The 12,650-nt window shown below is 35.9% G+C and overlaps 2 protein-coding genes across 2 annotated transcripts in view; one reads left to right on the top strand and one right to left on the bottom strand.

Annotated features, from left to right (window-relative positions):
• Positions 1–10,557, bottom strand: part of LOC108382696 (arginine-glutamic acid dipeptide repeats protein-like) — a 50,533-nt gene extending 39,976 nt beyond the window's left edge. The window contains exon 1 of the mRNA XM_017639069.1: positions 9,532–10,557. The gene's annotated coding sequence lies outside the window, so the exon portion shown is untranslated. The remainder of the gene's footprint in view (positions 1–9,531) is intronic.
• A 1,651-nt stretch (positions 10,558–12,208) lies between these two features.
• LOC108382855 (UPF0687 protein C20orf27 homolog) overlaps positions 12,209–12,650 on the top strand; it is a 38,674-nt gene continuing 38,232 nt past the window's right edge. The window contains exon 1 of the mRNA XM_017639232.1: positions 12,209–12,290. Within this exon, the coding sequence (XP_017494721.1) occupies positions 12,260–12,290 (31 nt within the window). The 5' untranslated portion in view covers positions 12,209–12,259. The remainder of the gene's footprint in view (positions 12,291–12,650) is intronic.

The following is a 12,650-nucleotide window of genomic DNA, read 5'->3' as shown; positions in this document are numbered from 1 at the left end:
AAAAATGAAAATAACAAATCTGAGCTCAAAAATCATGACAACTAAGTGAAGTATTCTTCCACACTTAAAAGCAATCAGAATCAAGACTACAACAATAGATCAGCGTATTGTCTGTTTTACTAACAAATGCAGATGGAAAACAAAAACAATCGCAGTCAAAGCTTGACATCACCTCTCCTCCTCAACACCACCTTTCATCTGCACACACTCTCTACAATGGGCGCACTTTCGCCAGACCCTCGGAAAAACGGCGCGCATCACCACTATTAGCAACGCTTCGTTTGGTTTCATTTCAGCGCGCGCCCTGCACAGCGCAGCATACTTTATTAAGGTATCTACTACTATACTACTATATAGTAGATACCTTTCGACTATGCAATATTTTCACCTCCCAAATTTTCCACACTTTTGTGACGTTCTTTTATTTGGTTCGGTCGAACAGACGTCGGACACAGCACGAAACGTTCGGGTGCTTCTGCATGTGTCGTTGCTCATTGTTGTATTCTTGTGTATTATTGGACGAGACGACATCGTCATCAATGCTCAGTTCAGCGACAGCATCAGCGTCATCACCATCGCCAACGCCATCCAAGTCAACGTGCATGGACTTTATTTCGCTGTGCCATATTTAAGCGAGAAAACTTGGCAGTTTGCTTGGTTGGCTGGTTGGATGAGCTGATGAGCGGACAGACAGACAAATGGATGGATGGATAGCCAGCTAGCTGGCTGGGTTGTTAACTGACTGGGTGGCTAACTCACTGCACAACTGTGCACTTTTCCCCCCCGACTGTGTCTAGCTGACTCTGAGGCTGCCGGATTGCCTGTGACTGCCTGAATGCTGTAAAGTTTTGCTGCTATGATGTTTAGCCATGTTGGTTGCTATTGCCACTGCCATTACGGATGCTGCCATACGGTGGCATTCGTAGATTGAATGTTGGCTTGCTTGCTTATTTTGGTTTGTGTGTGTGTGTGTGTGGATGTTTGGCGTTTATACTTTTTTTTATTGCTGGGGTTTTTATGGGTTTTTAGTGCCGTGTTTGTGTGTGTGTGTGTGTGTGTGTAAGTATTCATGTCGGCTGGCTTGTAAGCCACTTACGAAAACGAGTAAATGCCACTGGCATCCGATTTGTTGGATTTGCTCATGAAGTTGTTAAACAGATTGTCGGTGTAGATATCGCACGCGTTCGCCGTTTGCTCGTTCGCTCGCCTGTCACTCGTACCAACTCGTTGGAGTAGCGGCACGTCGCTTATGCGGTGGATCTGCTCCTTACAGTGGATTTGGCAGTCAGAATGCGAGTACATATATTTAAGTAAATGTGTACTATATATGCATCAACCCACCACCGCCGCCGTGGCCGCCGCCATATCGCAACCAACCACCACCCATTCAAAAAAGCCAAAAGCATGGGCTAAGAGCTTGCCGATTTTCGGCTGCCTGCCTGTCACAGCTCTCAGCTCTACTCGAAAACTCAGTGGGTGCATTATTGCCGTGTGCCACAGCGGCAACAACGATAGCTACGACGACGACGACGATGGCGACATGGTCCTTCTGTACCTTCATCATTTTTCGTATGATTAGTTTTATGTAATTTTATCAAGAGCATTTTAGGGATTTGTAGCTTTTACTTATGCTTTGTGGTATTTCATTTGAAAAACGTTTTGAATTGTTCTGTTTATTTTTCCACTTTACCTCGTTGTATGCCTTTCTACACCCGCGGCTTTTTACTAGGATAGCGATGTTGAGTGCTTGTGCGACTGGTGCTGGTGCTTGTCGGGTGGAGGGTTTATAGCGTGATAATGAAATTTATTAAAATTTATGAGTGCTCGCAAATAAATATTCCGAAATTGATTAGTCATGGGTTTTATGAGGTGGTGGCGGCGACCACCATAATCGCGTCGGCTACCGCAACCGCAACCCGTTTTGTTTTTTTGTTTTTCTCTTCAGTTTAGTTGATTTTATTTTGAAATTTTTTGCATTTTGGTAAATTACAAGACTACAAAAGCGATTTTCCGCACACATATGGCCGTACTCGTAAATGGCTGTGTGAATACTTCACACAATCTACACAAATAAAGATAATGGCGAAATGTACAAACACATACACAAATGTAGTAGATATGAGTAGGGTAAATATGTGCTGTCGATTGCTTGCTGTATATATATATATATGTACATATGTATGTATGTATGCACATATTTACAAGTTTGTGTGGTACACAAATAAATCATTTTGCTTTCAATTAAATGCTAAGTAAATTTACAAATGAATAATAAACAATGAACAAATGCGAGGCATAAGTTGCTCGCGTCGGCATTTTCAACTTGTTTTTTTATCTGTTATTGGTGTTGTTGTAGATGGTGTTGTTGCTGTTGCTGTTGCTGTAGCTGCTGTCATCGTTTGGTCATTGTTTAAGTGGCTTCCAGTCAGTTAATCCTTTATAATCCGCATAAACACGCTGCGCACTGATAAACGATCCGCAACAAAAATGTATGTACACATGTATGTATGTATGTATGTTTATTGGAACACATGTGCTAGGTATGTAGGTGTTGTGGGTTCTTTGCAATTTGTATACTTTTCAATTCAGTTCTACTACAACAAGCGGGCAAAAACTATTTTCCAACCTTACTTCGTGGAATTTTTCTTACTTTTATTTTATTTTTTTTTTTTCAAATCCGATGATTCGATATTTGGGCTTAGTTGGCATTAAGCCAATCGGTCTGCATTCAGGCACACCCCTGTTTGTGTCTAATATGTACATATGCATATACATACATATGTATGTAGTATAACTATGCAGCTTAAGTAAGATTCCTAATAAATTACCTTCCTTTGAGGATTAAATAAACATTGCGCTGAAGAGGTGTGTTAGAAAATGAATGTAAATTTGGGAATGAGAATTTGTGGAGTTCACATGAAAAGTGTGGAATTACAACTGGGTAGGGAAGGAAATATGTATGTAATATTGCATTAAAATAGATTAGGTTAAATAAATAATAAAATAAAATAAAAATAAATCAAAAATGTAAAAAGGCCACAAAAATAAAATTAAATCAAAAACTAACTTAGATAAAAATTGTAAAAGAAAATAAATCTATAAATAAGTCAAGCAAAATAAAAATTTTAAAATATTAATTAATTCAAAATAAAATAACAGCCAATTTCACGAAAGCAATTCAAGTGAAAAATGATTTTAATTTTTTAAATTTTATATGGAATTTGATAGAAAATAAAAAATCATTTTCCATTTAAATTGCTGTTGAAACCGGCCGTAAGAGTATAAAAATTAAAAGTTTAATCGCAGAAAAATTAAATAATATTAAAAAATGAAATAAAAACCAGGAAAAAATGAACAAAAAATTTTGAAACTAAAAAAAATTATAAAATGCTATTAAAAAATAAAAATAAAACTAAATTAAAATTAAAAAAAAAAATCAAATAATATACATACAAAATTAAAATAAAATAAAAATTTAACAAAAATGTAATGATGTGAAATTTTAATGAAAAAAAAATATGTCAACTAAAAACACAAAAAATAAATAAATAAAACCAAATGAAAAAATAGAATACATATTAAATTATGAATGTTAAAAAAAAGCAAAGCCAAGTAAAAATCAAGAATCCAACAAAACCACTGTAAAAAATTAAATGAAATTAAAGTAAAAAATAGAAACCAAAAGCAAAAAACAAAAATATGAAATTATAATTAGATAAAATATGTAAACTAAAAAAATGCTAAAAAATTAATAAATTAAATAACAATTGGACCCTCGCTCCACCTAACGGGTAAATTTTTCTTGGAGTTATTTCTAGCTATTCAATTTTAAATGTGAATCACATCGGACCCCATAACTGCGGATTTTTCAAATATTAATTAAGTGAATTTTTTTGAGGGTGTGATTCTTTTACGCATTTTTTAACGCCAGTGTTCTAATCCTCCGACCGAACGCGTCAAAAGAGGGAGAAATACAATCACCCTTTACAAAGTTCAACCACCACATGACACCGTGACACGTCAGGTGCTTGGGTCGCCCTGTCTGGACATGGGAAATCGACATGGAAAATGTTGAATTGATTCCACTCTTCTTTATCCGACAACTTCTGCACAGAGAACTTATTGGTATACGACATCGTTGGAGCACTGGTGAAATAGCAAAGTGTTCTGTAATGACAGCGGTAAGAGTTCTTACCTTGAATGAGAGCAGAAAAATGGCAAACACAACTCGATAAGTGAATATTTAAATCAGCAGTAATTTGAATATGAAAGCTGGCTCCATTAAATTTTCCACTGAGTTAAAATGTGGCGCTCTATTTGCATGTTTTGACGCATTTGATCACCTTATTAAAAATTTAGTTCATTTGTATCCTCAAAATTTTTGGAACGAAAACGAGCACACCTTTGTAATACTAGCGCTCATCTAAAGCAGTCATCACCCTAGCCACCACAAAATTTTCGATGAGCCTACGTTGCATTTTTTCATCAACAAAAGAGAAATTTCTACAAAATCAGATAATTATGTGGGTCACATGAAATGAAAAATTATTTACATATTGGCGCAAAGTCAATCGCACCCTAAAAAAAAACATACAAATCACGGAAATATGTAAACTATTCAGTTCAAGTTTAAAATGGTGGTTGAAATATTAACAAAATTAGCAAAAATCAACACTTCCACTCTACTTTCACAAAACCACTTGCAAAGAAAATATTTTCATTCAGTCATTCATTTACTCACAATGTGCAAATCAAATTTCATTGCGTTACAAATTCTCACTCAGAGACTTAATTTAACAAGCTTCCTACTAATTTGCACCCACAAAATACCCGAGGGTATGGCAAAAACTCACAGAAGTAAAACAAAAGCAATGTTGTAGAGTGAAGATTTCAGGCATGATTATCGCCAACACGTTTGCGATAATCTTAAGTGTATGACACACTATTTGTATTCAATTGAACTGTCAGCAAGCCAGACAGCCAGCAAGCCAGACAGCCAGCTAGCGAGTCGGCCAGGCAGCGAGTCAGCTAACGATACAGTTCGAAAGAAGCCACTAGCTACTCCATCGTGCACGCTAGCTATCCGGCAGTGTGTCCTTATATATTATTATGCTGTCGATTATTTGCTTTATTATGCTCGAAATGTAATAAATATCCACCCTCATTTGCGCTTCCACAAACTACTTGTAAGCGACGACGTGCCGGTAGTTATGACTTTATTGCGACGAACACATCGTCATCATCATCATCATCATCATCAACCATCCACCCACGGCCGTTCCATTGCGTTGTGTTATTCGGCGGACGCGCTGTTGTCATTTCGTTCCGTTGTAAGTTCGTTGTTCAACGGCTAGGAGAACAAGCACTGCAACAACAACAAAACCAATAATGGTGGTGGCGGTGTGGAGCTGGGGCATAATAAGAAGCGTGAAATCGGGCGCATGAACTCACAAATTGACCATATTTGCAATTTAAACGCGTGAGCGCAAACGAGCGAATGAGTGAATAAGCGAAGCACCTCATCGCCGCTACAGCCCAGCCCAGCCTGCACATCGTCACCACCAACTTCAACGACTACTGTGGGCCTAGGGCGCGGAAATGGTCGTACGCAGTTAAAAGCCATTGTAAGCAGATTTAGTTTGTAATAAATGCCGTGTTTTAGTGGTTGCACTCCCAAATGGAATTTCAAATTGTCGTGTAGCAACACTTTGAAAACAAATTGTGGCTTGTCAGCCTTCCGTTGGCAAGTTGATCGCTCGTTGGCTTGCCTGGTTCGTTGCTTGCTTGTGCTTGTTTGCTTTCTCACATTTGGCTTTTTGTGTTATTTTTGGCAGTTTGCCGCACTCAAGCATTCATTCATTTAGTTAATTCACACAATGTTCGGTGTTAATTTGTGCACAAATTACAATACTCCTTATCACGTTGGCTACTAAATATTTTATAATGTTAATAATTGAATGAGGCTGTCATAGAGTACCCAAGTATGTAGGTATATATGTATGTATGTATGTATGTATAGAGAAGGCAATGCCGATGGCGATGAAGAGTGGTTAATAGCTCTGAAATTTGGTATTTTAAATTATTATTGCTTTTTTATTGTATGATTGTACATTTTTATGATGTAGATAAATATGCATGTATGCTATAAAAAAAATATTTATAGATGTACAGCAGCGATCAATAAAATAGTAGCGAAATTCAAAATGATGTTGTTTGCGACTTATGTTTATTTATTTCTTTTTTTTTAAATTTTCATTGAAAATATAGTTCGATCTAAAACAGAAGCCACATAAATTAAAGTTTCAAGGTTTGCATAAAGTTCACAAAAATTAATCAAACTTCAAAAAGTTTTCATCAAAATTTGAAACTTTTTATTCAGAATTTCTAGAACATTTTTGTAACCCATTCATCAATTTTAGTATTTTTTTCGTGGAGGGTGTTGCGCATTTTCTTCCATATAAAAATATATATAGTTTTATACGTTATATGGAAGAAAATGCCGCACTATATTTTAAATCAAAATTATAAAAATTATAAATAAACATAAGTTGCAAACATAATTTTGAATTTTGCTACTATTTTATTGATCGCTGCTGCATGTACAAATGTATGTATGCATTGTGTACCTACAGTCTAACATAAAAGTAAAGCTCTAATTAAATGTGTAAAATCGTGCAGAAAAAAAATTTAATTTTAAATACTTATAATAAAAACTTAGTCGTTTATGAAGTTGGATAGCAACCCTAATTCAAAGTAATGACGTTTTCTTTACTACCGAAACATGCCGAAATTTATCGAATGTAGTTGTTGTCTGATTTTAGTGTTTTTGAAATTAATTGAATTATAGATAGGTATTAAATTATCGAAATTTATCGAAAAACCTTAACATATCGCGTCAATTCGACAGCAACTGGCATTACTATAGGTATAAGATATAATCTTTTATAGTAGACCAAATTTCAGTTTACTCTAACCTAAAAACAAACTGCTTGAGAATGCACACAACTTTTTCTTACCTCTGTTGACCCACTTTTATGGAGCACTGTATGTTTATATATATGTACATATGTAATTACATATTACACATATGCACGCACCAATAAACAATCGAGCCACTATAAAATGTCACAAAGTATGAGAACAATTTAAATCAATTATCAAGCACCACTTTTCGTTCAACAAAATGCTACAAATTATTAGTTACGAATATAACGGGTGTGTGTGTTTATTTGTGTGCTTGTTGAAAGTATACTAAGTACATACATGTACGCACGTAAGAGTTTATTGAAATGTTTGTATGCGCGCGTTATTTTCAATAATTACAACGTTAATAAAGCAAAACTTATCGCCCTGAGAATTTAGTTGCCTTTGAAAATGGAAAATCAATCAATTTTATAGGTTCGTTCAATGTTAAGTGGGATTGTGGTTATGTAATATATGCATGTATGTTCATCCATAATAAATTTGTATATATGTATGTACATAATACAATATTTAACAAACGCTTTAAAGTGGCGATAAAGCGTATTTTTAGGGTATTACTAATTTGAGTAATTGAAAATACATAACATTAGGGTGGTACAAAAATGCATGTGAAAAAGTATGGTCGGAATTCTTATGCTCTCACCCCTGTTCTATACCGATTAAATAAATCGCTATTTTTTATTTTGAAATCAAAAAATATTGAGATTAATTCCGACTTTAGGACCACCCTAATGTACATACATTCTTATGCAATACCAAATAAGCAGCTAGACTCTTGGTATAGAGTGCAAGAAGTGTTCAAAAAAGCACCATTTACCAATTTTGTCGTCAATTTTCAAATTTTACTCGACTTTTGCGAAACGTAAACGTTATCATGAAATTCGATTAAGATAATATTTATTGAGTGGCGATGATTAAGGCACTGATTGCTGCAATAAATAGCAGAAAATTTTAAAATTTAGTGAGCACATGTCACACATATGTATGTATGTATGTACATACATACACACAATAACAAGTGACAAGTTTTTTTATTTTTTGNGAAAATTCTGCGAATCTGTTAACGGTAACGGTTCAAAAACTGTGCAAAGTTGTTTGGACGCTCCCGTTCGGACGTTCAAATTTTTTCCAATGAGATACAATTTTTCGTTTAAGAATTTAAACGCACTCACTGGTGCGAAATAAAGTCAATTGACATTATTTCTTTTCCAAAACCGTAATAAAGTAAAAAAAATTGGCGCCAGCGCGAATGGTTTCAATCAGGGTAGCAATCCCCGATTTCGAATTCCCCGCAAATCGGGGAATTCCCCACGAGTTGACCACCCTGGTTTCAATGAATATTTTTTTGCCCGTTAGTCGCATCTTAGTGCTTTTTGCCATTATATGATCATTTTTAACTATTCTTCTATTGTGTTTTTCTTTCGATCCGTCGTTTTTTATATTCCTCCCACTTTTCTTTTTTTTTTTCTTCAAATTCGGTCTCCACTTCATTGCTCTCTCAGCCCTGATTTTAACGTTGGTTGAAGTCATTTCTTCGTACAAGCAGAAGTATGTACTATATCTATATATCTACATAGAAGCAATATGAACAAAAATTATACAATTTGTAATTTAACTTAAAACGGTTGCTAATATATTTTTACGTTGTTTTTGTGGTAAGATGTACGGAAAATAAGCTATACTAAATTTTTGTATAGAGTTCCAATTCTTTTTAATCGTATACCAAAATTATGAAGTCTTTCTGGAAGGTATGATCTCGCCGAAAAAAACCAAGTTTTTGAAAGTGTAGTTGGAAAGACGCAAATATCTTGAAATGAAATGGACCTATTAGTCCAATATTTTGGTGGATGAAAGACAAAATATGTAGTTATCGATTGGCATCTATAAACTTTGCACAGGCAAAATTTTATCTTGCTCTTGGTTGACACTTTCCAGGAAATACCCATATGTATCTATGTATTAAGTCATTATAGTAAGTACATATTCGTTAATGCTAACCCAACTGCTATATAATTAGTTTAAGTGTCACAAGTATATACAACCATAATATAGGTACTAATAATAGTAACTGAATTCCAAAACTTTTCTTTGGCTAAAGAAGGGGAACATACATATTCTTCTAAACCTTGTAAAATGACTTAATATCCCTAAAATTTATCGACTTGTATACCCGCGTTCTGCCGCGCTCGTTTGAGCAAGCAGCAATTGTACACGCTGAGCTAGACATCATCCCATACATATGTACATATGTATGTACATGAGTTTAGCTACAACTCAGAAGCGGTGTGGGCTGGCCTCACTTTGGCAATGGCTGGTTGATGCGATGAGGAGAGTGAAAATCCCCAAAGTACATTCATATAGACAATCGCAAACTAGAGTTGCACGCGCCCATGCATACACTGGCACAGATATCCAACAAATACATATGTCCATGTATGTATGTATAAAAGCATGTAAATGTAAATATACAAGTGGATCAAAGTGTTTTACAAGCGCTGGGCATTTTTTTTTTCTATTACTCATGGTTTATATTTTGAAGAAACTTACCATTAATTTTGACAAATTGTGCAATTGTTGCGTTTATTGAAATATTAGCTACCAGCTGTCTATGCGGCCGCGTTAGTTATATCCATGAATGTTGGTGTATTACATGAGAGGGAAGGTAGAAGCACAATTGATGATTGGGGTATACGCGTTTACTTGGCTTATTGACTATATGGCAATTGCACAATTAAATAAATGAACATTCACTAAGTTATTGTTATTTGTACTTTCAGAAAATTTAGTTGTGCTAACAATGACGTAGTTCACACACTTGCCAGAAGAAAATTGTAGGCAATAATCATAGTCGCTAAAACTCATCATCCATAGCTGCTAACAGATTACTGCTCCGCCCAATGGCGAGGAGGAATGCGGCGTGCCAAAAGCTTTCTTATGCTTGACCGCTTCCCTCCTGCTGCACTGCTACCTCGTTAAGTGGTCTTTCTCTAGATGCTTTGTTCTCGATACAAAGCCGTACTTCGTTTAAGCGCGATTTCTTTGCTGGTCTTTTTATGCTCTTCGTACCTAAACACTAACGATGGCAGTGTTGAATTAACGCATGGATTCCGAGAATTTCTTCCATGTATATATATATTTTTTTTTTAAACGCCAGTGCTACACTCTTATTATAATAGCTATGAAGCTGTTTGTCCGCCGCCCGTTGCTATTTGCTCACTCAACGCATATACGTTCAATAATTTTTCGCTTGTTTGCTTTTCCGTCGCTGTGAACCGAAAAATGTTAAGAGGCAGATGTAGAAACACTTTTCTTTTTGCATACACTTTGCGCACGATATCGAGTGGACAGTTTCTCACCGATTTTTCACACTGTTTTGTTGCAATTGCGCGAATACTTCACTTTTTAATGAAAGCACAGAAATCGAAGAATGTTTTTCTCTTGAATTTTTTAATTTTACTTATTTCAATTAGTAAATAATTAGTTCTGAACAGGAGCAGAAAGTTTCTTCGCGCACTCAACAAAACAGGGCGACCATTTTGAATTTTTTACTCGCTACTACACTACTCGTTTGAAACTGTTGTTGAAGTTGGTTGTGCTTGAAAAGGCAGTAATGGTTGCATTTTTTAGTAGCATGGAAGAAGTTCCGAAACGGTTCATAAACTAGCAAACCGTTTCAGGACTAGCTTATTTTCTCATTTACGTTTTTTGGTATTAAAAGGTTTCGCACGCGGCGATTTTGCGTCCAACTCACGCCGGGTTGCACGAAAAAAAATTGAATGGCTAAATGTTGGCTGGCGACCAACTTTGTTGAAAGCGATTAGTTGAAGAGCCGTTCAACTAAAAGTAGAATGAAAAGCTGAACAATGAGAACGCCTTTTTCTGGCGAATATTTTGATCTTTTTTTATATTTTGATATTTTTAACCATAAATTTTTTTTCGTGCAACCCTGCGTTAGTTGAACGCAAAAGTTATCTGAGAAATCGCCGCGTGCGAAAGCCCGATTGGTTGTCAAAATTTTCCAATGAAAAATATGCATGTATTAGTGAAAAATTGTGCATGGATCGCTATTGTCATGACGGTATTGTCCGGTGTAAAGCCTAGGTAATTTGTTCACGGGTTTCACATGTACCAACTACACAATTCTAAATGGTTCATGCGGGTTTCAGCTACAACAACAAAATCAATTACTCCAGTCAAAAACCGGTTCACGGCCAGCGGATTTAAGCCAGTGCTGCCATATTCACAGATTAAATTAAAGTTTTGGTGGGTCTGGCATCCCTACTCTTACAATTTTCTACGAATGTCAAAACAAAAGTAATACCTGATTGGGGCGATTGGCGCAGCGCTAGTGGGGATTTCCTTTATCTTGGTGCACTTTCAGTTGATTTGTGATGTTCATTATCGCTGTTGTGTGGTCGCGGTCATTTTAACCAATTAAAGAAAAAAGTTATAAAACCTTGGCCGTCAAAAAGTTGTATAAAAATATAAAGCAACGACCTCCGATTGCCACATAAATAATAATCGCTTATTCCCCAAATAAATAAAGCCAAGAAACCAGGAAATCTCCTGGACGTGNTAACCGGTTCACGGGCAGCGGATTTTAGCCAATGCTGCCATATTCACAGATTTAATTAAAGTTTTGGTGGGGTCTGGCATCCCTACTCTTACAATTTTCTGCGAATGTCAAAACAAAAGTAATACCTGATTGGGGCTATTGTCGCAGCGCTAGTGGGGATTTCCTTTAACTTGGTGCACTTTCAGTTGATTTGTGATGTTCATTATTGCTGCTGGCTGTGTGGTCGCGGTCATTTTAACCAATTAAAGAAAAAAGTTATAAAACCTTGGCCGTCAAAAAGTTGTATAAAAATATAAAGCAACGACCTCCGATTGCCACATAAATAATAATCGCTTATTCCCCAAATAAATAAAGCCAAGAAACCAGGAAATCTCCTGGACGTGCTGGCCAAGTGAAAGTGCAACGACCTTGAAAGCGCGTAGTGGAGCCGCGTTGGTGCGTAAATTGCACGCATGCTAAAATTTCATTAATTAAAAATCGTTCAATATAATAGAAGGAACGTTTGCCTATTGATTGGTTTACAAAAAATTGTTGTGTGTTCACGAATCGCACAGAAGTGTGTTACCAAAAAGTGTAAACAATACCAACGACGATAAATTATTGGAGTACTGAAAGCAAAAGGCTTTGTGCATTTAACATCATATTTTAATATTAAATAAGGCAGAAAAATTGGCGGCGCAACCGGAAGCGGCAAACAAAATGTCACAAGTCCAAGTGGAAGATCATGGCGGTGAGTGTCCCATCTAGATAAAGTACCAAGGAATTGTGATATTGTACTGTATGTTTATTTACAAAATGATTACGTTTATCAGTTGGTAGAAAAATGAAATAAGCTTCGGGGCAACTGGTGATTGCTTTTCACTGGAACTCATTTTGATATAACAAGTCAGCTGATTTTTATGCAACAAATGTGCATAATTCCTACTGATATCCAATTCAAACGCATGCAGTGCACATTTTATTGTTGTTTCCTACATTAAATTTATATATGTCTCTTAGGATCATGTATTTTTATTTTTATTCATTTTATGGATATAACTAGCCGGCCTCGAGGCTTCGCCGCGCGCTGAATGTGTAGATATTAAATAAG

The sequence above is a fragment of the Rhagoletis zephyria genome, unplaced genomic scaffold (genome assembly GCF_001687245.7).
Source record: "Rhagoletis zephyria isolate East Lansing unplaced genomic scaffold, Rhagoletis_zephyria_1.1 Rzeph_scaffold_00149, whole genome shotgun sequence".
Lineage (NCBI taxonomy): Eukaryota > Metazoa > Arthropoda > Insecta > Diptera > Tephritidae > Rhagoletis > Rhagoletis zephyria.
This window is presented reverse-complemented; position numbering and strand designations above follow the sequence as displayed.